Here is a 26,404-nt window from a genome sequence, read left to right on the forward strand (position 1 = left end):
AAATTTAAGTAAGAAGGTGCATTTTGCTTTCTGACAGTACTTCCTTCTGGTGTCTGGGGCTGAGCTCTCCAATCTCCACCAGTTACAGATGGTTTTATGTGTTTTATGAGGCAGTAGCTCTGCAGCCCTTGACATCAGGAGTCAAACCCCAAATCTGAACTGAAGAGTGTCAGAACTAACAATGGAGGGGCAGCACATGCCAACAACATTCATAGTAGGTGCTACTGTAGGGCCAGGAGCAATTTTCTCTTCAGACTAGAACAGATCACTCTCTCCCTTAGTGCTTTGCTTTATTATTTTTGTGATTCTTTCTCCAGAGAAGTGGGTTTCAACCTGCAGCCGGAAAGTATTCCCAAAGTGCTATTTTACTATTTATTTTCATCCAACTTCCTATTACTGTGGCAACATGCACTTTGAATTTCATTAGTTTTATGCATTTAAGTTCTCTTTTTAAACCTTTATAAGGTCAGACCCTGCTTGGGTAAACCAACAATGTATTAAATTTGAGGTTCTGAGTAATACTTTTCCTTAAACAGCTGTAGATCACAGGTAGTGAGGGCATTAGGGCTTCTGCTTTTTCAAGAAATATTTGTGGGTGTTACTGATAAGCACATGGACCAAATTATTTGGTAATTAGATAAGTATCTTCCATCATAGATTCATTCTTGTGCACTTGTGACCCATCAGCAGCACATTACAGGGTGCCTGCCCTGAAACCACATGGGAGGAGGGTGTGCAGGCTGTCATGCTGTGCACTGCAGCACAACAGCTCAAAGCTCTTGCACCTGGAGCTGCTCCAGAGCTCCTTGGGATGGCCAGGAGCATCCCTCAGCACTGTGGGGTGCCAAGCATCTTACACAGGCTATGGGACTGCGGGACTGCTGCAGAACCAGCAGTGGGTGCCATGCCAACCTCAGGGTTGCTCCTTGTAAGTAGCTCTGGTTTCACAGGGAGGTTTCATCACCCTGTTCTGGTGACCAGAGTCATCCCAGCTGGCTTTTTTTGCCCAGCCAAGACTCACATCACCCAGAAGAGGGTTCAGCTGAGGGCAGCTAGCCCACAAAATCCCTGTTGTGTTTGCCACTTCAGTGCTGGTTACTAAAGGGAAGCCCATGTGCTCTCCCTTGATTTCCCACTGCTGTGGCCCCTGGGAAACAAGCCCTTAGCTGCTTTCACCAGTGACTTGCATGGTTTTGCCTGACAGGTGAGGAAGTAAAAGTAGTTCTCCTGCCTCCCTTAGGCTTCTGGAGGGGTTTTCCTTTAATAAATAGGCTCTTTGCAGGCTTCTGGTCTCACAGCCACTCGTGAAAGTAGGCTGTGAGAAGCCAGTTTAGTGCGTGTTGGTCGTGTCCCTGCAGGCTGCAAGGCAGAGTCACGGCTGCCTCTTCCAGTGGGTTTGTGCTGGAGAAGCGCTGGGAGCCCTGGCTGGCAGGAGGCTGAGCTTCTCAAACTTCTCACGCACGTTTTTATGTGCAACTTTCTGACTAAAGTTCAACTCAGAATACACCGAGTAATTCAATTGCATCTCTGCCGCTGGGTTATATAAGAGAAAGCTGAAATCGCGCCTCGTTTCGTAAGGTAACATGTATCCTTCTGCTGATCTGAGCAATTTCATGGTTTGCAGTGGGGTTTTGCTATCCCTTCTTGGCTCAGCTGGGATTTTGAGGGGGAGAGGGTGCTGTAGCAGTTTTCTACATTAACTGACATACAAATGTTTGAAACCTGGGCTTATTTTGTGTGTTTTGATGGTGTTTCAGCACGCTGAGGAGACCGGAGCAGCTGGAGCAGGCCGGGGGCCAGCGGTCAGCATCGCCCTCCCTCGCACAGACTGCAGGCAGCTCCCAGAGCCCCCGGGAGATGCGGGGCCGGGGCCAGCCTGCAGCGGCGGCAGAAGGGCCGCGGAGGACGCTGCAGGTGGACGCCAGGAGCCAGGGCTCGGGGAGGTCTCCCTCGGTGTCACCGGAGCGGGGCAGCACCCCCACCTCTCCCTACTCCGTCCCGCAGATCGCCCCCCTCCCCAGCAGCACCCTCTGCCCCATCTGCAAGACAACAGAGCTCACCTCCTCCCCCGGCCAGCCTAACTTCAATGCCTGCACTCAGTGTCACAGCAAGGTCTGCAACCAGTGTGGCTTCAACCCCAACCCGCACCTCACCCAGGTAACGCCTCCTCTTCCTCATGCAGCCTCCTGGCTGCTTCGGGTGGGTTCTTGCTTTCTCCAAGCACAGAAGTTGCACCTTTGCTTTTAGCAGCTACTAAGCATTCACCAGGAGCAAAGGTTCTGCTGGTAATAAGGGAATAGTTGTGATAATGTGAGCTTTGATGAAATGGGGCAGATAAATTAGTTGAAGGGGGTTGGTAGATTACCAGGGCTCAGTCTCTGTTGAGACCCCAAAACAGGCTGAATTCTCCATTGTCAAAATTGTCCCGGAGTCAGAGGACTCCACAGCAAGGAGGGGAGCAGGGGGCTGCACTCCAGGCTGAGGTGAGGAGTGTCTCAGCCCCTGACTCACAGCAGGTTCTGGTGGGTTCCAGCAGCCTCACGCTCGGCGCAGGGAGGGAAGCGCCAGGAGTCGTGCACAACACGCGGCAGGGCCGGGGGAGGAGCGCTCCCACCGTGGGATGTGTGAGATGGATGCTCTGGGCTCTGGGGGCGGATCCGGCTGCGGTGCCGGAGGTGGGTGCTGGGGCTGGCTGAGGTGAGGGGCTCCCTGTGCCAATCTCTCAGGTCGCAGATCTCCACACAGGGTGGGAAGTGACTGGATGGTTTTTTCAGCTGTTAAGAGCCAAACCACAGGGGTTTCTGATCTTAAAACAGAAACTTAAAGCTGCACTTTGAAAAGCAACTGTGCCACTCCAGTGCTTGATAAGACAGGATTTAGGCACTGAAGCCCCCTGGATGCCCAGGATTTACTGCTAGTAGCCATTTTGTACAGTGCTTGCTCCTGATGCTAGACACAGCAGTGTCTAAACATCCTTGTTTGAGGAACTCCTGCCTTGCAGTCCTTTATCCTGATGGAGAAATCATAGAGTTATGGAATGGTTTGTTTTGGAAGGGACCTTGAAGATCATGCAGTTCCAGCCTGCTCCCATGAGCAGGGATACCTTCCACTAGACCAGGTTACTCCAAACTCCATCCAGCCTGGCATTGAACACTTCCAGGGATGTGACATTCACAGCTTCTTTGGGCAACCTTTTCAAGTGCATCACTATGCTGATAGTAAAGAATTTTTTCCTTTTATCTAGTCTAACATACTGTCTTTGAATTTGAACCCATTCCACCCTGTCCTGTCACGACATGCCCTTGTAAATAGTCTTGCCCCATGAAGGAGATACCCCTGCTATAATGATGCATAATTAGCTGGTTCCTGATATTACTTCACAGGTATTTACCTCTGCAAAGGTCTGAATAAGGTCTCAGATCTTAATAAAGAGCCCTGAGATGGAAATTCAGGCTTCTGCAAAGAAATTCCATGGGCTGCTTTCCTGTTTTGCTTATAAGTTTCATCTTTAATTAGATTTGCCGAACATTATTTGGTGTCCAAGCATTGCCTTGAAAGTTGTCCAGTTTCTCTGAACAGTATCAGTTAACAAGGAAATAACAAAATAAAAATGCAACGGTTTCTCAGTTTCTGGTCTTGTCTCTTCTGCTTTGCCCCAAGAGCTTACCCACAGTGGGCTCTACCCCGAGTCTCTCTTGCAGATGCCAATGTTAAAATATGTCTGTGCACAGAGACTTTGCTTAGCTGCTCTAGGCCATTTTGCTCTTGGCATCTCTAGGTCTCTGTGCCCTCAGAAATGTGTTTGACTGCAGAGCATTTTAAAACCTCAAATAAAAAGAAATTGGACCTGAAATGGAAAAAGAGGTTGTTTTTTTGGTCTGTCCTGAGTTTAATATGCATTTCAGCAGCAAGCAACCTTATGACTTGTAAGTAGGTCGTTGTGGGAGCTTGGGGATGAAAACAGTTGTCCAAGAGAAGTGTTTGCAGCTCATGTTAGCAGCTCGTGTGATGGGCTGGCTGGGGGAGCAGCAGTGGTTGCTGCCTTGTTGGAAGTGTGACTCATTTTCCTCAACATCATTCCTTGTGCTGCTACTCCAGAGTCACACAGAGAGGTGCCTGAAGCATCCTGGTGCTGTTACTGGGGGGTAGTGGAGGCAGCTGGAAGGGTGCTCTCTATCTTGGTGGTGGGAGCTGGGTTGGGAAGGATCTCTGGAGGTTACCTGTTCCAACCTCTGCTCAAAGCAGCAAGCAGAGAAGGGATCTCAGGGCTGTACCCCATTGGGTCCTGGAATCTTCCAAGGGTGGTCATGCTGGGCCCAGCTGCTCCACTGCCTTCTCTCACAGGGAAAACATGCACACAGTCTGGTCCCTCCAACCCAGCAGGTGCTGCAGGGTGGCTGCACAGCATTGCTCATGAGGTGTTGTGTTCTCTATTTGCATTTCTTTATGAATCTACTTTCGTGTGTATAGTTGGTACTGCCACTTTGTGCTGCAGTAGATACGAATTTGTGACTTCTTTCTGCTTTCAAGGCTCTCTAGCAGGATTAAATCATCAAAAATACCACATTTTCTAAGAAAATCAAACCCAAGAAAACCAAAATTGTGTTTTGCTTGGTACATCCTCTCCTGTGCAATCTGTTGAACTGCCAGAAACCACTGGCATGGTGAGGGAGGAGCCGCAGGGCTGGTTTGGCATAATGATCTCTCAAACCTTTTTGAGAGCTGGGGTATAAATCTTGTATAAACACTTTGTTTTCATTAGTCTTTTACTTGTATATATATCCATAGCATAAAATAGCTTTTCGTAATATATATTTAAAGAAAATAATAGACTTAGTGTGTGAGCTGTAATCCATCAAGCCCTGTCTTGCCACTTTCAACTCCAAGAGCAGACTTTTCAGAGGAGGGTTGACGGCAACACCTTCACTTTGTACTTCAGTAATACCTTCTCCTCAGAAGCACATAATTCCCTTTGAAATACTATTTTTCTTTGGCTGTTATTTTATTCCTTTTTGTTTGGCTTGATGGTCATTTTATCTTAAAAGCAAGTAATGAATTTCTGTGCTGACGAAGCAATCAGCTTCTGTGGCATCTTGAGTTGATCACTTGCTGAGAAAAACAAAATCTCTTTTTGGGTTTTTATTTCACTGTCTGTTTATTCCTTTGAACAGCAGCTCATTCTTGTTTCACAAGACTGGGCAAACAGAAGTTCCTGTCTGCTGCTGGTGTCACTCATATTTTACATGTAGATAATTATATTGTTCCCTCTGTTCATCCCGTGCCCTGAAATAGCTGCTGTCATCGTTTTCAATTTGGTCGTGTGCTGGTGGGCTGCTTTCCTTGTTCATTCACTTATTCCTGAAGGTCAGTGCTCTTGCCACAGACAGTTATTTTAAGCAAGGAAAGGGAATTATCAAGCAGGGAGCAATGGTGGCACCATTAAAGACAACAAGTTTTAAAATAACGTGCTAAAATCTAGCAGTTTGTTTCCAGTCCTGTGCAGAAAATAGGTTTTTGAATGGAGATGTGTTAAGTGCAACATTGCAGCTTTCACATTCTAGTATGATTTTTAATTTCTCATTAAAACTTTTTTTCTACTTTTCCTCTGTGTTGTCTCTGAGGGTGTTTTTGGACAGCTTGTTCTGCAGGACCATACCAGTGATGCTGTCATCTCCTCCAGGGGGAATAGCTCAGTTTCAAACCAGTACAATAGGTTTAGAAAATCCTCTTTTTATACATCTTTCACTTTGTTGTGCTGCTCCTGTGGCTTTCGCCTGACTGATCCAGCAGCATGTTCATCTGATTGGATTTGCTCTGTTTGGTATCATAAGGAGTAACCTGCAGGCATCCTTTCTGCTTCTCTGGGGTTTTGAAGTGCTACTGCACATTGCTAATTTGATAAATTAATTTCTTCTTCAGTCTTCTCTTAAAATTTGTTGCGTTTCTTTTAATTTGTTTTCTCACCATCCTAAGCGCTAAACCAAAAACACGAGGAACTTGAGTTTGATTTTAATCAAGAGCAGCAGCACAGCATTAAAACGTGTGCTTTAGTTAGAGCTGAAATGAAACTCAAAATGCCTGGCTGCCTAATAGGTCTGCTTTGAACCACTTGGGATTACAGGAAACCTTTCTTGTCTGCCTTACATTTCTATTGTGCCTTTTTCAATTTGAAGTAGTGTTTATTAGAGGCAGTTTCATAAATATTCAGATGCACCTCCCTGAATAAAAGGAACATGTTTATACATGTGTGTTCTTTACCAAATTACTTTCTTTTTGAAGGCCCTGCTTTTGTCCCCGAGCTGTTTTGATTATATTTGCTGTATTTGTGCCCTTATTTATGACTTATAATTGTTAAACTTCAGTTCTGCCCCACGTTTTTAGCTCCACTTAGGGAGATTGAAGAAGTTCTTTGTACTTTTTATGCTATGAATATAATGAATTATGAAATATTTAAAATATTTGAGAGCAAATCTGTTCCCTGCACGCTCTGTGCCATGTAAGCTCATCACAAACCTTTGGTCACGGACCTTCAGCAAGCTAAACGTAAAAAGTCTTAAAGAGAATTAAAAACTTGCTGGTTGGTTTCCCAACAGTGGTCAGGGTTATTTGACAGGGGAAGAAAATTCTCAACACCTCTTGAGTTATCTGTAGCAAGAGGAGGTAGCCACAAAAATAATTTAAAGTTTTTAAGTAAATGTTTAAATTGTATTAATGGAAAATAGACCATCAGCTGAGGAGATGAGACTGAAATAATGTGAACATTGTGTAGGGCTGTGTTTATCCTGTCATAACCTCACAGCAGATGGTTTTCTGCTCAGTAGTATTAAGAAAATTTGGGTAAAGTGGAAAAAAGAAGTTGGGGGAAGCTGAAGGGTGACACAATGCAGAGCATCTTTGGTGGGAGGAGTGGGGCTTGTTGGCACTGGAGGAATGTCTGTGGTCCAAAGCCTTTTCCAACCTGGCTGTACTGTCAAGAGTGGTGCCTGCCCACAGCATCACCTCAGTCATTTCGCAGTGACTGAAAAACCTCAAATATTGAAATTGTGAAGCTCTTCTTACACTGCTTTCAAAGGACCCCATTTCTCATTTGGTTCATTGTCCCAGTTTCACATATTGCACCATGTTGGTCCAGTTTTCAGTAAAACCCAGCATATTTGTGAGTTAGGGGCCCAATCTATCTTACTTACCCTGCAGGAGGCTTTGGCTTGACTAGTGACCACTGGTTCAGAAACCCTGCAAGGCAAGAGCTGTGCTTAGCAGGCCAGAGGGGTTATCAGTTCTACATTAAACCAATGTTTGTTATTAATGGCAGTGAATCCCCATCTCTTCCTCTCATCCCCATCTCTCCTCTCCTGCCTGTCATTCATTCAACATCCAAACATTCACAGGTCTCTGATGCTGTGCAAGTGTGGGTAGAATCCCTGTTGGCATCAGTGCTTTCACCCAGGGCTGAGCACTGAAGGACTGGATGGAAACAGGGATCTACTTTCTGATAGATAATTAAACATGAGTATTGTGAGAAATTTGATCTCCCTTGTTTCTCCCTGCCTTTTCAAGCAACCAAAGTGTTCTTCACCTCTTTGGATCTTTATTGAAAAGCCATGGGGCCATGTTGGCGTGACATTTCCTAAATTTCTGAGTTTCCTCTGGGTGCATCCACTCCATGTTGGATGTAGCTCTTTGCAACGGGAGGAATGGCAGAGGATAAAATGTGACAGTGATAATACGTTTACACAGTCTCTTCTCTAGCTGAACAAGGCAAAGCCAACAGGGTTTTCTCCTGCCCTTGGGACCTCAGCAAGTGTTTGTTTTCCTGGCCATGAAGCACCTCCAGCCTCAGCCATTGGCACATGTGTGGTCCTGCATCTCCTGCATGTCCTGCACCTGTATTATTGTGCTCATGGATAAACACAAGGCTCTGTTTAGAGGTTATAGTTCCTGCTCATTTTAAAGAATAGGTGTTGAGTCTGAAAAATAAATGTTTCTCTGGTCTAGCATCCCTTGGGGCATTTCACACTGGTGTCATGCTTGTGGTGTCTGTGGGTAGCTGGGGAGGTGGGGCTGGTTCTGTCAGCAGTTGTCCTTCCTTGTGTTCACCTGTCAGCAAGTTCAGAGGTGTGTTTTTTTCTCCTGTGATCAGATCAAGCCCCTGGACACCCTTGGGCAAGCAGTGTTTTTGTTCTGCTGTGGTGTTAGACAGCTTTTTGTGTATGTATGTGGTAGGTTGTACCCTATTTTCAGCCAGACCCCTGTGTTGCTGAGTCAAGTTGCCCATTTTAGAATGATTTGTCTTTTGAGATCATCCTCCTTCACCATATAGCTGTAAAAATAAATCTGTCGTTGGCATTACGTTGCAGATCTGGGAGAAATTTTCCATTGGATCCTGCTGTGCAATAGGAGTGAGATGTGTGTTTATTCCAGTTTTTTCTTTGTTTTTAGTAGAGCTTCAGCCAGCAGTGACCTGCATGGACAGTGGGTGATGCTGTTTGCAGGAGCTGGGGCTTGGCATGCCTGCTTCCTCCTCCTAAGGATACAGCAATTTGGGCTGCAGCTGCCTGGGCAGGGATGCTTGGCCTCATCTGCTGCCACAGGGCTGCTCCATCCCAGTGTCTGAGGTCAGCATCTGCCCCATGGGCAGGTGGGACCAGTGCTTTCTGCCCTACAGCTCTCCTCAAGAGCACCCTGTGAGCTGGGCACTAAAAATCTGCTCTTTGTGGCTGCACAGAATATTCTGTGGATTTTTTAATGGTGAGAAAATATTGATAGGAACATGAGATTTATCACCCTGAACTAACAGGTTGTATGTGTATGCATATTTGCCATGTTTTAGTCCTTCCTCACCGTTGCCCTTCACCTCTTAATCCCTTTATCCCTACACCAGGTGTTCCATCATGTATCTGCAGCATTGCAGTGAAGGATGTGTCTGTTATCCCTTGGTGGACTTTAATTTTTTAATGAGGTGATTAACACTGAATGAAGCAACTCAAATGGAGCTGGAGAGTAGCACACTTGCTCTTGCTGAGCCTTTCTACTTAAAATTGGCTTATTTGCCTTTTTGGCCCCTGCTGCAGCCCGAGCAGGAGCCATTCACAATGACGTGCGACTCATCTCTTTGACAGATCACAATTTAAGTTAGAGCCCATGAAAAGAAAAAGCTCATGAGTAATTCTGGCTGTTTCTCCCAATGTGCCGCCTTTTGCTGTGCTCTGCGTGGATGATTCAAATAATGCAAAATTCTCTGGCAGAAAATGTCAAAGAAGATCTCTGCTAAACGCTTGCTGGTGACTGAGGGGGCTGGTGCTGCCCAGGGTGGGTCCTCTCCGCTCACGGCAGGTTCGGCTGAGCCGCGGGGACACAGCAGGGGCTGTGGTGACATGTTAAAATTGTTCGGAGGGCACGGGAGAGCGTGGCTTCCCGCAGGCTGGAGCGATGCTGCGGTGCAGAGGGGTAATTAAAACAACTGCGAGTGAAGAGGAGCCCTCCCGAGGGATGGGAAGTGGCCTCCTTTCCGCCGCTCGCTAAATGCCGAGCCCGGCGAGCCGCTCGGGCTGAGCGCCGCCGCCCCGCGCCCTCCTTCCCTCGGTACATTAAGTTACAACAAGCTGTTTGCTTGGATGAGACATGGTTTTCCTCTGGCTTCCAACTCCCAGATCACTTCATCATTAAAAAGAAAAGCCAGCTGAGAATCGGAAGCGGCTGTCAAGCTTTCCATAGTGGAGCAGGGTACCGAGTCAGCGGCTCCCTGTCTCTTTGAGAGCTCTGCTGTGGCAGCTTCGTGCTTTCCCTCCCTGCCCCTGAACATCCCCGGGCAGAGGGATAAGATCCCTTACAGCCCGTGGTGGTGGATGGGGATATTTTGCTCGCACGGGTGCTGCTCCAGGTTTTCCTACCGGTCGAGAGTGTGAATTCTCTCAGTGTTTGAGTCGCTCAGCTCCCTCTTGGTGCACTCGCTGCAGCCCCGAGAGCAGGAGCTGCGCAGGGCTGTGCAGCCCTCGCCTGTGCGCTCCGGTCTGTGATGTGTGTTTGCTGCCGGAACGCTGCGCTGCCTCGGGGAGCGCTTAGGAGGAAACTTCAAGAGCTTTCAGTGCTTTGATGGGGATTGAGTTAATCCTAGCTGAATTCATTCCTATTTACGGTCTTTCTACAAGCTGCAGAGAGCAGGGTGGTTGTAACGGAGGGTGTCAGGCACTTTAGCACCCACTCTGCACCCCCCCCCACGGCGCTGTCCCAGGTCTGCATCTTTGGTGCAGCAAGAGGTGCCCAGTGGGAGAATCCCAGCACAGGAGATGTTGTGACATGGCTTTTCCCACCTTGAATTATAGTGACATACAAGGTCTCTTTGGTGCTTAAAGACAGAGGTGGTGGCATCTTGTCAGTGTCTCTTGTAACCTGAATTTAGCTGATCACCAGTGCTATTTTTAGAGCTGTGTGGGCTCCCACCACAATGAACCACCTTGCTTCTTCCTGGTCCTGTCTCTTGGCCATGGTCACATTTAGATGCTAAAAAGGGATTTACATAGTGTGGTGGGCTGAAAAGCCTCAGAGATTTCTGAAAGCAGTCCTATGTATGCAGTGAGGTGTTTGTGGAACAGCAGTCCATGCCTGCAGAGGTATTTCTCACCATCTTAATTCAAGCCTTGCTCCCAGACCTCACCCTCCTGCCATACCCAGCTTTTTTCAGAGATATGATATGCAGCTGTGCTCCTGGACAGCCCAGATCTGAGGATGGTGGTGACAGACTATGGTGCTGACAGACTATGAAAACTGACTATTTTAACTCTGATTTAAATGGTGTTTTATCTCAGCTACAAACCTTTTGATCAAGGACAGCCGAAGGGGGGATATTTCCATTCTGGAGTCAGTTTATGTTGTAAATAGACTGTGCCGGTGGCATGGCTTTCTCCTTTGAGTAAATCAAAGCCAAATTGTTAGAATGGCTCTGGAAATCCAGAGAGCAAAATGTGATCTTAATGGAATGGGAGTAGACTATGCAGCAGGCTGGTGAGATTTAAGGTTTGTCAGAAGGAGTTAAGGCATGTATGTAACACAGTACTACACCAGCTATAATTTGTTTTTGAAGACTGAAGAACAACAAGTGTGTCCCTCCCCTTCCTCTCTTGCTCCCTGCCCTGCCCACTTTGATGCGCATCTCCTGTATCTTAATCAAGCCCAGCTGTTTGTGCAGCAGCATTGCAAAAAACCTTCAGGATGAGAAGTTTTTACATTGACTTTTTGCTCCCTCCCCAGCTCCTTTGCCACCCCATTGCTATATCCAAGCTGAGGGGGCAAACTGGCCAGACCCTCAAGTTGGAGACCTCCATGGAAGAGAGACCTGAGCAGCAGACAGGAGAGACGTGCCCACCAGTCTTACAGAGAGGAAGTTCTGGTACCCTCCTCCCTCCAGCCACCCTCTCCCCTTTCTGATGAGCACAGCCCAGTATTCCCATTAGACGGAAGCAGAAGCACAAACACTCGGGCTCATCTGTTCAGCAAAGCCCAGATTATTCTGAATCATCCAACGTCCTTATCAGAGCGCTCCAGCCGGCGCTTGCATCAGTCACAGCGCGGCTGCCGGAGTCGCAGGCAGTGCTCTGCCCCTTTTAATTGCCACAAGCCAGCAGCTATTTGAAGCCCTGTCCCCAAAGAGCAAACGAGCTTGTCACTGCTCGTAGCTCAGCTCTGCAGGAATCGCAGGATCAGCAAGCGTTCCCCATTAAAAACCTGCTAAGGATGCAAACATATAGGGCTGCACGTGTAGTGCAGCAACCAGCTGGGTGGGATGGAGTGGGGCACTGCTGGGCTTGGACCTAGGAGTGGGAGCTCCCCTTGGGGTTTTAGTTTTGGGGTTTTTTCCCCTCTAATTTCAGAATATCCTAGAAGCTCTAAAGGGCATGTCCCTGTGACTCCTTGAATACGAGGTTCCTCCAAAAACAGCTTTGTCATGGCTCTGAGCTGCTCAGTGGTTCTGTTCAGACCTTCCTGTTCTCTCAGGTATACCATGTTGCCCTTCCTCCCCACAAGACATCCCATGCCTGTCCTGATCTCCTGGAAGGCACTGATTGCTGCCCTTTCCCGCTGAGAACCTCTCTTTTCAGTATGATGCCCACTAGATAAAATACCAGGTCTAGTGGAGAGGTTTGGCTAAAAACTAGTGGTCTGTGTTAAAATTACTCTGGGGCCCTGAGAAAGAGTTGAATTACCTGTCTTTCTGGATTCCTCTGAAATAAGGAGCATACTTATTGGAGGCCTGTCCTTGGGTTCACCTGCCTCTGTTTTGCCTACATACTCTATGTATTGCAAAACCTTTCAAGCTTTGAGAAAAGCAAATACTCTCAGTATTTGATGGAGCACAGTATATTAGTGCAAGACCAACAGTTCTGGGATTCATCCCAAAAGGTGAAGCCCAGTTAAAGTGAGCCCTTGTACCCCATGCATGGTGCTGTCATCTTCTCCTCAGCAACCTGCTCAAGGGACCTTTGGCAGACTGGGACATGAATCCTGACTTTTTCTTGGAGTACCAAGTCAATATTGAGATGCTGGCCCAGGCCAGCTAATGCCCTGAAATTTATTTTTACACACTCTACCTTATGTTGTGACCTGCCATATTAATTTTCCAACTGATATGATTGTGGCTTTCAAATTGGAGAGTGCTTTGAGAACTATCCCCAAACAGGCATGCTGCTGCTGCCATCTGTCTTTGAGCTGCTTCGGGGATCCCACTACTTGCTCTCAGCAGACAATTGTTACTGCTTTATTGAATTAGGAAGGATTAAAAAAAATCCAGCAACTTCCAAAATATAACTAATTTCAGGTGCTAAGTCCCTTTTGAAACCAGGGAGAAATGTTGGAATAATAATGCTTTATGCAGATCCTGGATGTAAGGTTTTTGCAATTCTGCCCAAAAAAGTCTCATGATCTGATGGTTTTGAATGACATGTCATTTGGAGAGCTCTGAAGAGCTCCACTGCACTGAGGGATCTCCAACCAAGAGCCAAAATTGGGCAATGTCACTCTTACAGTAAAAACTGAAAGCTTCTGTGCCCTTCCTAATGATTTTGGCCAGCTCAAGCTCTTACCCTAGGTCACCCTTCTTCTCCATCCAATGCCTTTTCCCATGTCTTCCAGCTGCAGGCACTTGTCCAGTGCCATCCAGCCTGCATCCTGCTGGGAAGCAAAGATCTTGGCATGGCAGGAGCCTCTCCCTGCAGGAGTAGATCACTGTGCACCAAAGAGCAGCATCCCCATGGACCGCGTGCTGTGCCGCATCCCAACGCCTGCTGCACCCCGTGCTTCAGACCTGCTCCTCCTTTTCTTTCTCTGCAGTGTGCCAGGAGTCAGCCCACGCCAACAGACAAGGCTGTGGGCAGATAAAAGCTTATGGGAAGGTGGTGTTTATTTGGATATCAAATGTTTTTCCCTCCTGGTGCATGGATCCTGCTGCTTCCTGCTTGCTGGCCAATCCATGCCTTCTCTGCCCGGTTTGAGGCAGTTTGGGGTTGATTGCTTTCAGTCAGCCTGGCTCCCACTGTTCAGCTGGGTATTTTGATGCATGATACTTGAAAATCAGAGGCAAGATCTCTCCAGCTGAACCCTGGAAAGTGAGGGGAGCTGTGGTCACTGCTGCTATCTCACCTGCATAAAATGAACCCTGTGGGTCATCAGAGTCAGTCCCGTGGTGATTACACCTGGCTTTACAGCCAGGGCATGACAACAAGTTTTAGTGTTTCTCTTCAGAAGGGGTTTCTGATTGGCATTGGAGCAAATCAAAGCGGGGTGAAATCAGCTTGAACCGTGCAGTTTGCTCCTCTGTAGTTTTCTTGCTGTCTGGATGGACATGGAGCACTGCAGCTGGCACTGCCTGTGTGCTGCTTGTTGGAGATCTTTCAAAGGAAAGCTAAGGAGCCCTAGAAGAGCATTTGCTTCTGCAATATTTTTGGTGTTTTACCTGAGTGATTTCTATTGCAGTGCTTTTCTCTTTTGTAGCCGTTTGTAGTCTTGCAGTTGAGTACTTGACCCTTTATTTGAGCTGAACTAAACTGGCTTTTGTTGTAAGCTTGCCCAGGGTTTTCAGTTGTGCTGAGGTGTCCTAAGCAGGTTACTCTATGGTAATCCTGTGGACCCCCATTCAGGAAGGCTGCAGAAAGCTCCTGAATGGGGTCACTTCAAATTTTGGCTTGGGTTGTGACAGAAAAGACAATCTTTCAAGTAACAGGATTCTTTTTCATTAAGAGTTTATTCACCTTTCTGGTGTGTTGGTTTAGATCTCCACGGCAATGCTGACCTCAGCTCAGCAAGCAAAATATCATAGACTAGAATCCCAGAATGGTTTGGGTTGGAAGGGGCCCTAAAGCTCATCTCATTCCAGTTCCTGCTGTGGGCAGGGATGCCTTCCACTAAACCAGGTAATTCCAAGCTCCATCCAACCTGGCTTTGAACATGTCCAAGGATGGGAAGTTCACAACTTGCCCAGTCATCCTGTTTCAGTGCCTCAGCACCCTCACAGTAATTAATTTCTTCCCAATATCCTCTCTATTCTTGCCCTCTTGTCAGTGTGAAGCTGTTCCCTGTTTTTCTGTCCTTGTAAAAGGTTCCTCTCTGGCTCTCTTGTAGCCTCTTCAGGTACTAGAAGGGGCTCTAGGGGCCCCTAGAGTCTTCTCTTTCTAGGCTGAACAACTCCAACTCTCATCAAATCATTATTTGAATGACCAGTTTTAATCTTGCTTTGCAACTAGCTTTTATTTTTTTTGATGACAGGGTGATTGCTCTTGTAGACTGGCTGTCAGCGAAGTAGCCCCTTCTTCAAGGCTAAATAATAGCTATAAAAACCCAATTAAATTGATGTGGATTTACAGGTATCTATGCAAACTAATTGTTTGCAGAATCTTGTGTAAATTTTATTTAGTAGATGATGACTTATGTGATTATGCCAGGTGTATTTGGATGTCCAGGTATATTTGGACTGGGAAAGGAGTTCCAACACAAAAAACCTAATGTAATTTATTTAAATTAGGTCACTAGTGACTGGACAAGCTATTTCTGGGAAGGGGTGCCCAGGCTGGTGGAAATCTACCCAGTGCCTCTCCTCTGCTTCTCAGAGAGTCATAAAGAGGCTCAAGGTTTGTGGTAAGGCCCTGAGCCCCGTGGGAAAGCCCCTTGCATTTGTCTGGGGTCACTGGAGCCAGGAGCTGGTGCCTGCCCCTCTGCCTGGTTCATTTCCCCTCTGCTGTGGGAAGGGAGCTGCCTGGGATGGCTTTGTCATGGGTTTAGGATTAACCCTCCTTCTGGACTCCTTCCAGGTTGCCTTCTCAGGTCTCTCCTATCCAAGCATGGTAAGTTCTGGCTGGATGGGACCTTTCCTCCCCCTGGCAGTGCTCCTTCCTTCCCTTATCTCTTCCCTGGCACCCTGAGTGTTGTCCCTTGTGGCTGGCCCTGTGGGCCTCCATCCTCCAGCACTTCATCCTGCCCTGCCTCACTGCGGCTCTGCAGCTCATCACCATCATCTGATGCAATTCCTGGGGAAACCAGTACAACCCAGGAAGGGCTGTATGGGACACCCAGCCGTGTCCAGACCATCAACAGGAGGGGGTGTGTGCTGTGCCTGTCTCCTCCAAGGTGCACACCCATACTTTGTCCCTATTTCATTTGTTAATAATTGCATCCTCTCAGCAACAATAACCCAGATGAAGGTCTGGGCTGTCCAAAGGGTTTTGTGGAAGATCAAACCTGCCCTGGGCAGCCTATTGCTCCTTTCATCAGCATTTAGTACCCAGAAAGGTGTCTTGGGATCTTGGCATCTGCTTGCATTTCTTTTGCTGCAGCCATAGATTTGTGTTTCACAGATTGTGTGGCTAGCTGGATTATAAATTATTCATGACAGGCAACTTATCGTGTTTATCTGGAATAATTGAGCAATTAAGTCTGTTTAGGTATGTAAAAAGATTGTGCAGTGGCTTGTCTATCTTCAGGCCCTAAATTCTGCAAGAGCATTTGTTACATATTTAATCCAGAATAACAACAACAAGAAAAAAAGAAAGGCAGAAGATACACTCTGCTTTGATGCACTGATCCACTATGATGTGTTCATTCACACAAGTTTTTCATTCCAGTGGCTTCACTCGTAAATACACACTAGCCCAGGATAAATTAGACTTAACTTGGCTCCTTCAGTCTGGAGAAGGTGTGAGACCATAACATCAGGTCTGCAACCCTGTCTCTGAAAACACTTTGGGCTGTTTATGCCAGCACCAGAATTGTTTTTAGTGTTTAAAACCTTCCATCCTAGACACATGGGTCAGAGGATCACGCTCCTCTCTGCCCTCATCACTGCTGTGCTATACTCAGATGTTGATGCTGCCAAGGTGGTGCAAAGTTTGGGGGTGAAAGGACCTTTAAATATTCAACAGTGTTTAGTTTAGTCCCTGAGCTACAGCCATTATCTCCCATTGCTGTAGTTGTCCAGGAGGGTTCCCAAAGGAGCTGCAAGCTCATGAGCAAGGCTACAACAGGGACCACTCAGAGCTGAATAAATGTGAGCCATGCAATAAATGGATGATTTTATTCTGTGCTACTAATAGGAAACTGGGTGCTTTTAAATTGATCTGTTACAAGTCTGTTTACTGGGAGAGCCTGTGCTCTTTATAGCATTATAGCTGTGAATTGCATCGCTGCTGCACATGACGCCCCAAGGAGCCCCGTGGCCTCATGTATTCCTCTTCTTTGGGCGGGAGGTACCAGGGAATGGAAAGTTTTGAGCTCCTCTGCTCCCTCCCAGGCTGCTATTTTAGTTCTGCAGGAGACAATGAGTGAGCAGGACCGGAGGCTCCTGTTACTCAGGACGTCCGTCCTTCGGCTGGCGGCAGGGCACGGGAGCAGCAGCAGAAAAAGGCAAAGCAAGCCATTAGGCTTTCCTCGGCCGAGAGGGCTCCCGTGGAAATCCTGCATTACGGAGCCAGAGGGACCCGGGGCTGCACTTAGAGCACCTCGGCGTGCAGAGCTCGGGAGGTTAAAGCCCGGGGTGAGCCCTCTGCCGTGCTCCCTGCCCGGCCCAGGGAGCAGCATCCTCCCAGCACGTACAGACGTCCAAATCTTTCATGCGCTCCTGCGGACGAGGAACAAAGGCTGTCTAAACAGGAGCTAGTGAGGCAGCAAATCGCACAAGAAACCTTCCCTAATGAACTGGAAGGACTTGTCCCTTTGCCTCGGGCGGCGGCACTGCCGGTTTGCTTAGCTAGGCAGCGCCTTGTTTGGCGGGGGACCCGCGCTCCGGGGGGAGCAGAGGAGCAGCGCTGGGTCTGGCGCTGGAAAGGTTTCCTCTGCCCATCTGCTTCTCTCTGCCAGCAAGGGCAAGCAGTGAAGGAGGGGATGCTCTCACTTCCTGAGGAGCTAGCCATGGGGGATGCTGCCGGGGAGCACCGTGCTGCCTATGACGGCGGATCGAGGTTAGTTGCAAAGCTGTTGGGCACGCAGTTATTTCCTTTGATTGTGTGCTTCATCCCCGTGTCCGTGCTTGCGTGGTGCAGGGAAAGATGGACCAAGCAGCGAGATGCAGGTGCTGGAGGTTGTCTTTGAAACTGCAGAGCCTTGTGGGGGTCAGCACCTCCTGATGCCCTTTGGAGACAGGAGATGCACTCAAGTAGCCTGGGGTTGGTTCAGGGAGTGCTAACCAGAGAAAGGAAACTGTTTGAGAAGTGACTCATAGGATGAAATGCCACTGTCTTATTTCGCAGCTCGATTCTCTGGACAAACGCAGTTTCCCATCTGTTATTTGCAGAGAAGGAGATGAGTTTGGGGGTTGGTTCCTCTCACTCGCCAGCAAGCGAGCAAGTTGATTATTTTCTGGCAAGCATTAGCAGGATGATTACTGACAGCTCCAGTGGCTTCCCCTTCTGGGCAGGAGTGCCAAGGACTAGATTTTATTTATATTGAGATGTTTGAAGATAAAGATGAGCATAAGGTGGCCTTTTTGACAAGTGACTCGGTGCCTCTGTGACCAGTTCCCCTGTCAATTAAGTGCTGAAACAGTCCTAATTGCACATTTTCTCTGGAGCCCTGGATTCTCCTCAAACTGTGCTTTAGATTTGGACCAGGAAGCTTCAGCCCACGCTGCCTGCACGTTTGCATCCGCCTCCTCTCCACCTGGATGCAGGCGTGAATTCTGGTGATGTCTTGACATGCAGCCTGGCCCTGGGCACACAACAGCTCCTGCACCCTGGGTTGCTCATGGTCCTCCCAAAGCACCTCAGGAGACTCCATCTCCTGGTGTTATCCGTGCCCCTCAGGTCAGACTCTGGCTGATACCCCACATCACAGCCTCCACGAGACGCTTTGCAGGCTCCTCTTTGCATTTGCATGTAGGCTGTGCACTGATCCAAACACCCAGGGCTCCTTTTCCTGCCCTCCACACTAGCTCCATGACAAGCTGTCACTGTGCTGCTGTAGGAGAACTCAGAAACAGGATCATGGAATGGTTTGGCTTGGAGGGGACCTTCAAGATACCTTGTTCCAACCCCCTGCCATGGGCAGGGACACCTACTCAGGGACACCTACTAGATGAGATTGCTCAGGGCCCCATCCAACCTTTGCCTCAAACACTTCTAGAGAGAATTTAATGTTGCTATAAAACAAACCTAAAACTTCAGAAAAAGGTATATATTTGTCATGCACTCCAGTCTGGGATGTGAAACCTGATTCACATGGTACCTTTAGTTTTTTTCATGCATCAGCAGCTGCTCCAGGATTTGCTGAGCTTTCCCTGCTCTCCTGCAGCCATTCCCACCTCCTGCCTTCCCAGCAGTATCCCAGCTCCCCACAACTTGCTGTTCCCTCTGTTCTCTAGCCAAGGGCTGCCTCTAGCACTGCCTCTTCCCTTGGATCAGGATATTGTTTAATTGCAGAGTATGTATGTGGCTTTGGCAGAGCTCAGTGTGACAAGTAAAACACGAGACATGCCCCCCAGAGAGCTCTTCAGGAGTGGACCCGGCAGGCACGGATGGAAGGGACGTTTCGCTGACTGGCTGATTTTGTGAGACAACATTCTTCATGTGCAGGCAGAGCTGCTGAGCTGAAGACACTTAAGGACACTCTAGGCAGGGCACTGGCAGCTCTTGGGAGAGGCCAGGCTATTGCAGTGTTCCTCCAGGATAAACCAGTAGCAGCCATGAATGAAACCTGTCTCCATCCAGTCAGTGATCCTGCTGTTGAGCCTCTCTATTAGTCTGATTAGCACAGTACCTTCATTACCCAGTTCCAGCTGGGGTTATTTTTATACTCATACTGGTGCCTGCAAAAGGCAGAGGGAGCTGTGACCTTGGGGTGCATCTGCTGGAGGGTGGCTTCATCTAGGGAAGGGGCCCACTTGGGGCTCTTGGATTTGAAGAGCTGCTGCCGGAGGCGCCCTGTCGTGCTCTTCCCCCAAACATAGTTAGGGGCTTTTTTTCAGGATTTCAGTTTTGTAGAATTATTAAATACACATGTTTTCAGCAACTCAGAGAAAACCCACATTCCTTTTCTGTTCTGAATTCCCATGAACTTGGTTTCTGTTTTTTCAGCTCGTTGTACATCTCGTCTCATGCCAAAGGATGATTGTGGGTTGTATCTTCTGCTGAACAAAGCTTCTTTTCTCTGTCCTGTCCAAAATGGTCACCTTTGGGTGGGATTGATCATGCTGGACTCAAGATGACTTGGGACCTGTTCTTGCCAGTCTAAAATGATTGTTTAAAGCGGGTCAGATGGTCTGAGCCCAGTGCCTCCTCTGACATGGGGGTGTGTAGCTAGCAAGGTCAGTGGCTTTGGCTGCAGTGAGGTCTAAATGGGTAGAGCTGGTGAGGAACCATTCCATCTCAAATCTCCAAAGTCATAAATATGGTAATCTAAATATGGTCTCTCCATTTTGTTTTTTTTTATTCTTCTGTAGTAGGATAACATCCTGGGTGACCTCCAAATGGTCCAAAATAACCAACCCTCAGCAAAGACAGAATTACTCTTAATTATAATCCAAAATTTTGGCGTGAAAATATCTTGGATGTTCAGTTATGATATTTTTCTGCTTACAGTGCTCATTTTAAAGCTTCTGCCCACTGCAAAGGCTGAACTCTATACTCGAGATAGTTTTAGAGCTGGATTGTCTTACCACAGGGGAACAAAACAACCTGCACATAACCAGCACTCCCTCACATCTCCTGGTAACAAATACTGGGGATGGGCTATTTTCACATAGTCTCCTAAAATAGGTGGTGTTAGAATAACTGCAGAAGCCTTACAGACTCAAGCTATGTCTGTATCATTTCAGATCCTTTTTAAATGTGTACTTTTCTTGATGTTTTTCTAGATGATTTGGAAACCACAGTGCACAGGGATGGATCTTGGTCCCCCTTATGTACCTGCTCAGCAGAGGGTCACAATCTAGCCCACCATGCCTGTAATTTTATACGTGTATGTGTATATAAATATTCAATTTATAATTCTTATCAATGTTTAAATCTGCACTGGGCAGAGCCAGCACATGCTGTGGATATTCCTGCTGCAATTTTTTAAAAGGAAACGCTGATTGGAAAGTTTTCATTCCTAACAGGATTTGCAAATGGTTGGTGCTCACAGGACAGCACTGAGGGGGGAGGCACATCTGGCAGCTGTGACCCAGCAAGCACTGCCACTTGCTGACCTACTCATGCATTGGGGAATAATAAGATTTGGAAGGGGGTTTTGAGGAATATTCTGGGGTGTTGGAGGGCTCTGTTGTGGAAAAGGTAAGGCTGGTGGTTGTAGGTGTGTTGGGAAATGCATGGAGGCTAGGGCAGGTCAGGTGTCAGATACAAACATTCCAAATGTCCATACAGATGGGATGGTTCAAGCTATCAAATCTTGTGAGACCAGAACGGGCATAAAATACCCTATAGATGAAAGGCCTGCAAGCTTTACCTCCCTGAGTCTTCTGCTGAGCCCAACAGCATGTGTATAATTTGCTTTAATGGTTAGAAACATCTGCTGTTAAAAGTGATGCTTAATATATTTGGCTTCAACTTCCAGTCATTAGTTCTTTTTATGCCTTTTTCTGCCTAATTAACAACCTTTTAGTACCTGATATTGTTTCCACTGAATGCGCTGCTATATCGTAATCAAGTCACTTCTTAATCTTCTCTTTGATAAACGAAAAAGATCAACCTCTTCAATTCTCTCATTTCAGACATTTTCTGCATCCCTGGAATCACTCTCACAGATCCGGCCCGTATCTCCCGCGGTGTTTTACTAATCTCCTTAAAATGTCGGTGTGGAACCGTGGAGGGCTCTGGAAGGAGTCCCTTGGTGCTGGAAGAGGAGGCTCAGCCACCTCCTCACTCTTGCTTCCAGCTCCAGGCTTCCTGCATGGATTGAGCACAGGTTTGCCAGGCAGTAGAGACTCATCTTCATCGATATTTAATATAAGGGCAGCTGGAACAAGATGATCTTTAAAGTCCCTTCCAACCAAAACCATTCTGATTCTGTTGTTTTACCAAACCCACTGTGTGTGAGTGGTGCTGCCCGTAGTGAAATGATGATACCTTGGCAGTGGTGAATTCTTGTTGCCCCCAGCTCAGCCAGGTAACCAGTCTGAAATCCATTTAGCATATTCACTATTCATATTCTATAGTGCTTTTTATTTTTGTCAACATGTCATACAATACTAGGTCAAAACACCTTTTGGACATCAAGGATATTGCTTCTGTGCATTACTAATATCAGATGTGCAGAGAATAAAATCAGGTTTGCTTTGCTGTGACCTATTTTTCCTAAACCCATGTTGATGGGCATATTTGTGTGTCCTTCAGTTCTCTGCACTTTCTGCCTTGGACAGATGTCTGTCTCTCTGTCCCCTGCAGGCCATACCTTTGCCTTCTTCAAGCACAAGACTCTTACAGCCTACTAAAATTTCCTGTTAAAAATGAACATCAGCACACAGCAGTTTTCTTAGTTCTCTTAGAGCTCTTGGATGTAAAATTATTCAGTTCTGCCAAATTTAAATATCTTCTGGTGCTGGTAGATGTTGTTGGATGTTCTTCTCAATTGCTAATAGGATGGAAATGCTTCATTCTCGTAATGAGTGTAATCCTTCTTGTTCCCAAATGTTCCAGGACAGTGATTACAGCATGTCCATCATATCTGTCTCATTAGCATCTCTTCCCTCTCCACCCAGTGATGGACTCCCATCCTTTCCAGGAAGAGTCTGGGTGTAAATCTTTACTAATCCAACCCCTGAAACTTTTGATTTGGTGAAGAACTGGGCAAACAGGAGACAGAAATAGATGGAATGGGATTATTTGCATCACCATCCTCTAAATGCTTCAGATTCATCATGCAGGGGGAAGATGCCTAGAAAACAGTAGAGAGAAATGGGGGGAAAGAGTATGAAAATAATGATTTTTTTGAACTATTTCTTTATCACCCAGGCTTTTCCCTTCTCCTTTCTCCTCCTTGGGGGAAGGATCTTTGGCAAGATAACTCAGCCCTTCCTCTGCTATCTTCCCTGCAGCATCCTTTAAGTTGTCTTTGATCTGTGTAACCCACACTGGTGTGTCATCAGTTGCATCAGTGGAGGCCGGCCAGGCAATTTGTGATAATCCCAACTCAATTTACATTTCAAATGCTTGCTCTGGGAGCTCATGCCCCTCTGTATTTCCTGCAGCTTTCTCCTGCTCCCCAGGACAGATGTTCCACAGCAGTTCCTCACCAAGTCACCAAGGGCAATTGGATGCTCCTATCCCATCTAAAACACCCCCTGGCTTTTTCCTATCTGGGTGGTAGGTTCACTGTGAAAAGTGAGAAGATTACAATGATCCCATTGTTCTGCAGCCCTGAGCTGAGGGAGGTCCTGGTGGGCTTGTCCATGAGCCATACACAGCTCCTGTGCCCCAGGACCCAGGCACAGTGCCTCCCACTGCCTGGCTTTTCCTGGAGGAGCCTTGGCCAAGGGCAGAGTGGCGGCTCTGTGTGGCACAGGGAGGGAGTGGAACTCCTCTTCCCCCAATTTCCACCTCACTAAGGGTCTTGAAGTGCGGGTAAGGAGATTATGTGGAGAGGGAAGATTTGAATTTCTTGCATCCTAGGGACAAGAACCTGAATAGAAAGGATTGGTTCTCCCTTAATTTGAGCTGATGGGGATGGTGGGCAAAGCTGATGGGATTTTGGTAGACACTCTCTTGAAATAGAACTGTGGGAAAAAATTCCAGGGGGTGTGAAAGCAAAAATAACGCAAGAAATTCTGGATGTCAGAAGAGAGACAGCAAGACCCTAAGAAATTATAAAAACTGAAGTACTATTTTCAGGAACTAAATATAATGTGGCTCCTTTGGAACAGCTTGGAGAAACGACAATGTAGCACAAAATTGCTGGGGAAAATTGAGGCTGTTTTCCCTCAGCTCCAAGTGAAGGACTCAAGCGGAGGCTGGTGTAGAGAGTGGCGTGGGAGCTCAGCAAGTACAGGGAAGTCTGGGAAAAGCACAGAGCTGATGTGCAGCCAGGCTTGTAAGGTGATGGGGAGAGCTTTGCTGGAGGCAATGCCAAGCCTTGGCACCCAGCATGTGCTGGGCAGAGAGGGGAAGGAGTGCGGTGAGCAGGTGGAGGTTTCATCCACCCCCGTGAATTTGAACCCATCTTGCCTAGCTGATCTGAATTTCCTCAGTTTTAAAAGTTATTATTTGAAGGCTGGCCTTTATGAGAACCCTTCTGGGGAGGGGACTTGTAACAAGGGATTTAGGGCTTATCTGCCTCACCTCTCAAGGACTTGTCATTGTGTCCCATCATGAGACTTACAATAACACCCAACTGCATCTCTGCAGGCAGCTCCTGTGAGCAGAAAAAGGTTGAAATGTGCCTGTTTGTGTGATTGGAGTGTAGGGGGAAAAACCCTGTGGCCAGGTTATGAATCACCCATGCCTCCAACTGTAGGACCAAAAGGCCAAGCAGACCTGGAGCTGCGGGACCAGGCAAGGTGATTAATAGCTCTGCAGCAGGGATTAAGCTGAGCCTTAGAGGTGATCTGTAACACTGGAATGAAGAGATGGCTTCCAGAATGAAAGGCAGGAAAATGCACACCTCGTGCAGTGGGTGCAGGCCTGTGGGATGTGCAGCCTGCAGGGAGTGCAAGGGCCAGGAGCTGTTGGGGGCTGCCCCTGCTAGGCTCTGCATCTGCTTGTCCTGGGTGCTGCTCTGGTTTTTGGGAATATTCTGGCCCTTTTTGCCACCTTAGTTGCTTGTCTTGGAGAAGTCTTTTGCAAGCAGACCTGGCCATCCTGCTGACTGTGCTGTATATTAATACTTGTGGAGCTGCTGAGCATCCTGGTGATTCCTCATACGGAAAGGCTCTACAGCCTCTTTAATTAACTTAATTTAGACATTAGTGTGTCACAGGGAACATCTCTCGTGGGGAAAGTCTTTCGTTTATCACCACTTAGCCAGGGAAGTGTTCTATTTTTCATTTACATGCAAAAGTTCATCATGGTGAGAGTGAAAATTAACCCTTTGCTCCCCAGCCTGCGCTTCCCTTCCTGGAAGTGCAGATGCATTGTGCAAGGAGCAGCACTCTCTGCACTCCCTTAGAGCATTCCAGAGCCAAATTTTGAGATGGAGTATCATAACCATTGCACTGATTCCAGAAAATCCATCTCTGCTAGCCCTAGGGAAGCACTGAGCATGGCACAGTGGTGTTTCCTCATTTGGCCTTGACTTCTCTCTTTGGTATCTCTGGTCACCAAGCAGGAGGGAGAAAATGGGCTTTGGGGAGTTGGTGGAGCTATGAGCCCTCGGAAAGGCCCCTCTTCCCCCAGGAGAGGCAGAGCCTCATGGCAAGCAGTCACTTCACAGCAGAAGCCTTGGAAGCAGACCAAGGCTAATTAAAGCTGGCGTTCACGCTGGCATGCTGTGCCGTGGGTACCTGTGACAGATGGGGGCTGCTTGCCCTGACTGCAAGGTACTGCTAGTGAAGAACATGGTACCAAAATGTCTTTCAGGGGCTGATGACTGGTTCCTGTGGCTATGTGGGGTCTGTCTGGGGAGAGGTAAGGGTGTGCTGGGGCTACCTGCAGGCAGCTGTGCCTACCCATCACTCACTGCCCCTGTCCTCTCCTTGTCTCACAGGTGAAGGAATGGCTGTGCTTGAACTGCCAGATGCAGCGGGCGCTGGGGATGGACATGACCACCGCTCCTCGCTCCAAGAGCCAGCAGCAGCTGCACTCCCCTTCGCCGTCCCCCTCCCAGTCCCCAGCCAAGCACCCACAACCCCCGGCTGCAGATAAGACCCCGCCAGCCCCCCGCCCCCTGCCACAGGAGCAACCCAAACCTCAGCCCACAACGCCGCAGAGGGAACCGCACGGCCAAGGACAGCCGAAACCTCAGGAGGCCGCCAGGTCCTCCCCGCAGCATCAGGCCAGGGCCTCCCCGCAGCATCAGCAAGCCAAGCCTTCCCCCTCTGAGCAGAGAAAGACGCCAGGAGATGCGGGGGCAAAGCCTGCAGCCCCGGCCCCCGGGGCTGGAGCACCAGAGCAGCCCCAGGAGGGGCTCACAGGGAAACTCTTTGGCTTCGGGGCATCCCTCCTGACCCAGGCCAGCACGCTCATGTCTGTCCAGCCAGAGGCCCCTGCTCCAAGCCAGCCGTCTCCTGGCAAAGTGCCTCCAAAAATTGTCTTCAGCGACGCCAGCAAAGAGGCTGGGCCCAAAGCCCCCGGGGCACAGGGCCGGGCTGGTGCCACGGCGGCGGCGAAGCCGGGCAAGGCCGAGCAGGGTGTCAAGCCAAAGGAAGTGCCGAAAGCAAGGGTCTCGTGCCCCCTCTGCAAGGCTGAGATCAACGTGGGCTCCACTGAGCCCCCCAACTACAACACCTGCACCACCTGCCGGCAGCAGGTCTGCAACATGTGCGGCTTCAACCCCACGCCTCACCTCGTGGAGGTAAGGGCTGGTGGGGCAGGCGTCTTCTGATCCAAGGGTGTGTCCTCTCTCCTTGCTTAAAATGGAGAGAAGATGGGGTGCTTGCTTTCAAAGGTCTATAAAAAAGCCTTTAAGGAACTGCTGAAACTAATTTCCTCCTGGGGCAAGCTGCAGGGCTGGAGTCCATGGTCCTTCACCTCTTGGCAAAGACATGGGTTTCATGTGTCTACACTGATTTTATGCAAGGAACAGAACAAGGCATGGCTATTGTTAAGGGCACCCCCAGCAGTGCCCCCTGTCCCCAAAGGTGTCCAAGGGTGAGGTCATGCAAGTGCCAGTCACCACTTAGTGTTCTCCTCCTCTTGCTGTGGAAGGAGGCCTTGGGGCAGACTGGAGAGGAGGCCAGTGAGGGACGTTCTGCAGCTCCTGCATTCTCGAATGGTGAGGCTGCAAGGAAGATGATACAGGGGAAGAAAGTGCCAGGGCCTCAGCAAGAGGAGCCTGGGTGCAG

The 26,404-nt window shown here is 48.2% G+C and overlaps 1 protein-coding gene across 2 annotated transcripts in view; it reads left to right on the forward strand.

Annotated features, from left to right (window-relative positions):
* The first annotated feature begins 1,784 nt into the window (after positions 1-1,784).
* Positions 1,785-26,404, forward strand: part of BSN (bassoon presynaptic cytomatrix protein) — a 67,285-nt gene continuing 42,665 nt past the window's right edge. Inside the window, exons 1-2 of one of the 2 annotated variants that reach the window (XM_066558391.1) lie at positions 1,785-2,157; positions 25,108-25,914. In XM_066558391.1, coding sequence (XP_066414488.1) covers positions 1,858-2,157; positions 25,108-25,914 — 1,107 coding nt within the window. In that variant the 5' untranslated portion in view covers positions 1,785-1,857. The remainder of the gene's footprint in view (positions 2,158-25,107; positions 25,915-26,404) is intronic. The other variant, XM_066558392.1, reaches the window with a different exon arrangement.

The sequence above is a fragment of the Molothrus aeneus genome, chromosome 12 (assembly GCF_037042795.1).
Source record: "Molothrus aeneus isolate 106 chromosome 12, BPBGC_Maene_1.0, whole genome shotgun sequence".
In the NCBI taxonomy this organism is placed as follows: Eukaryota; Metazoa; Chordata; class Aves; order Passeriformes; family Icteridae; genus Molothrus; species Molothrus aeneus.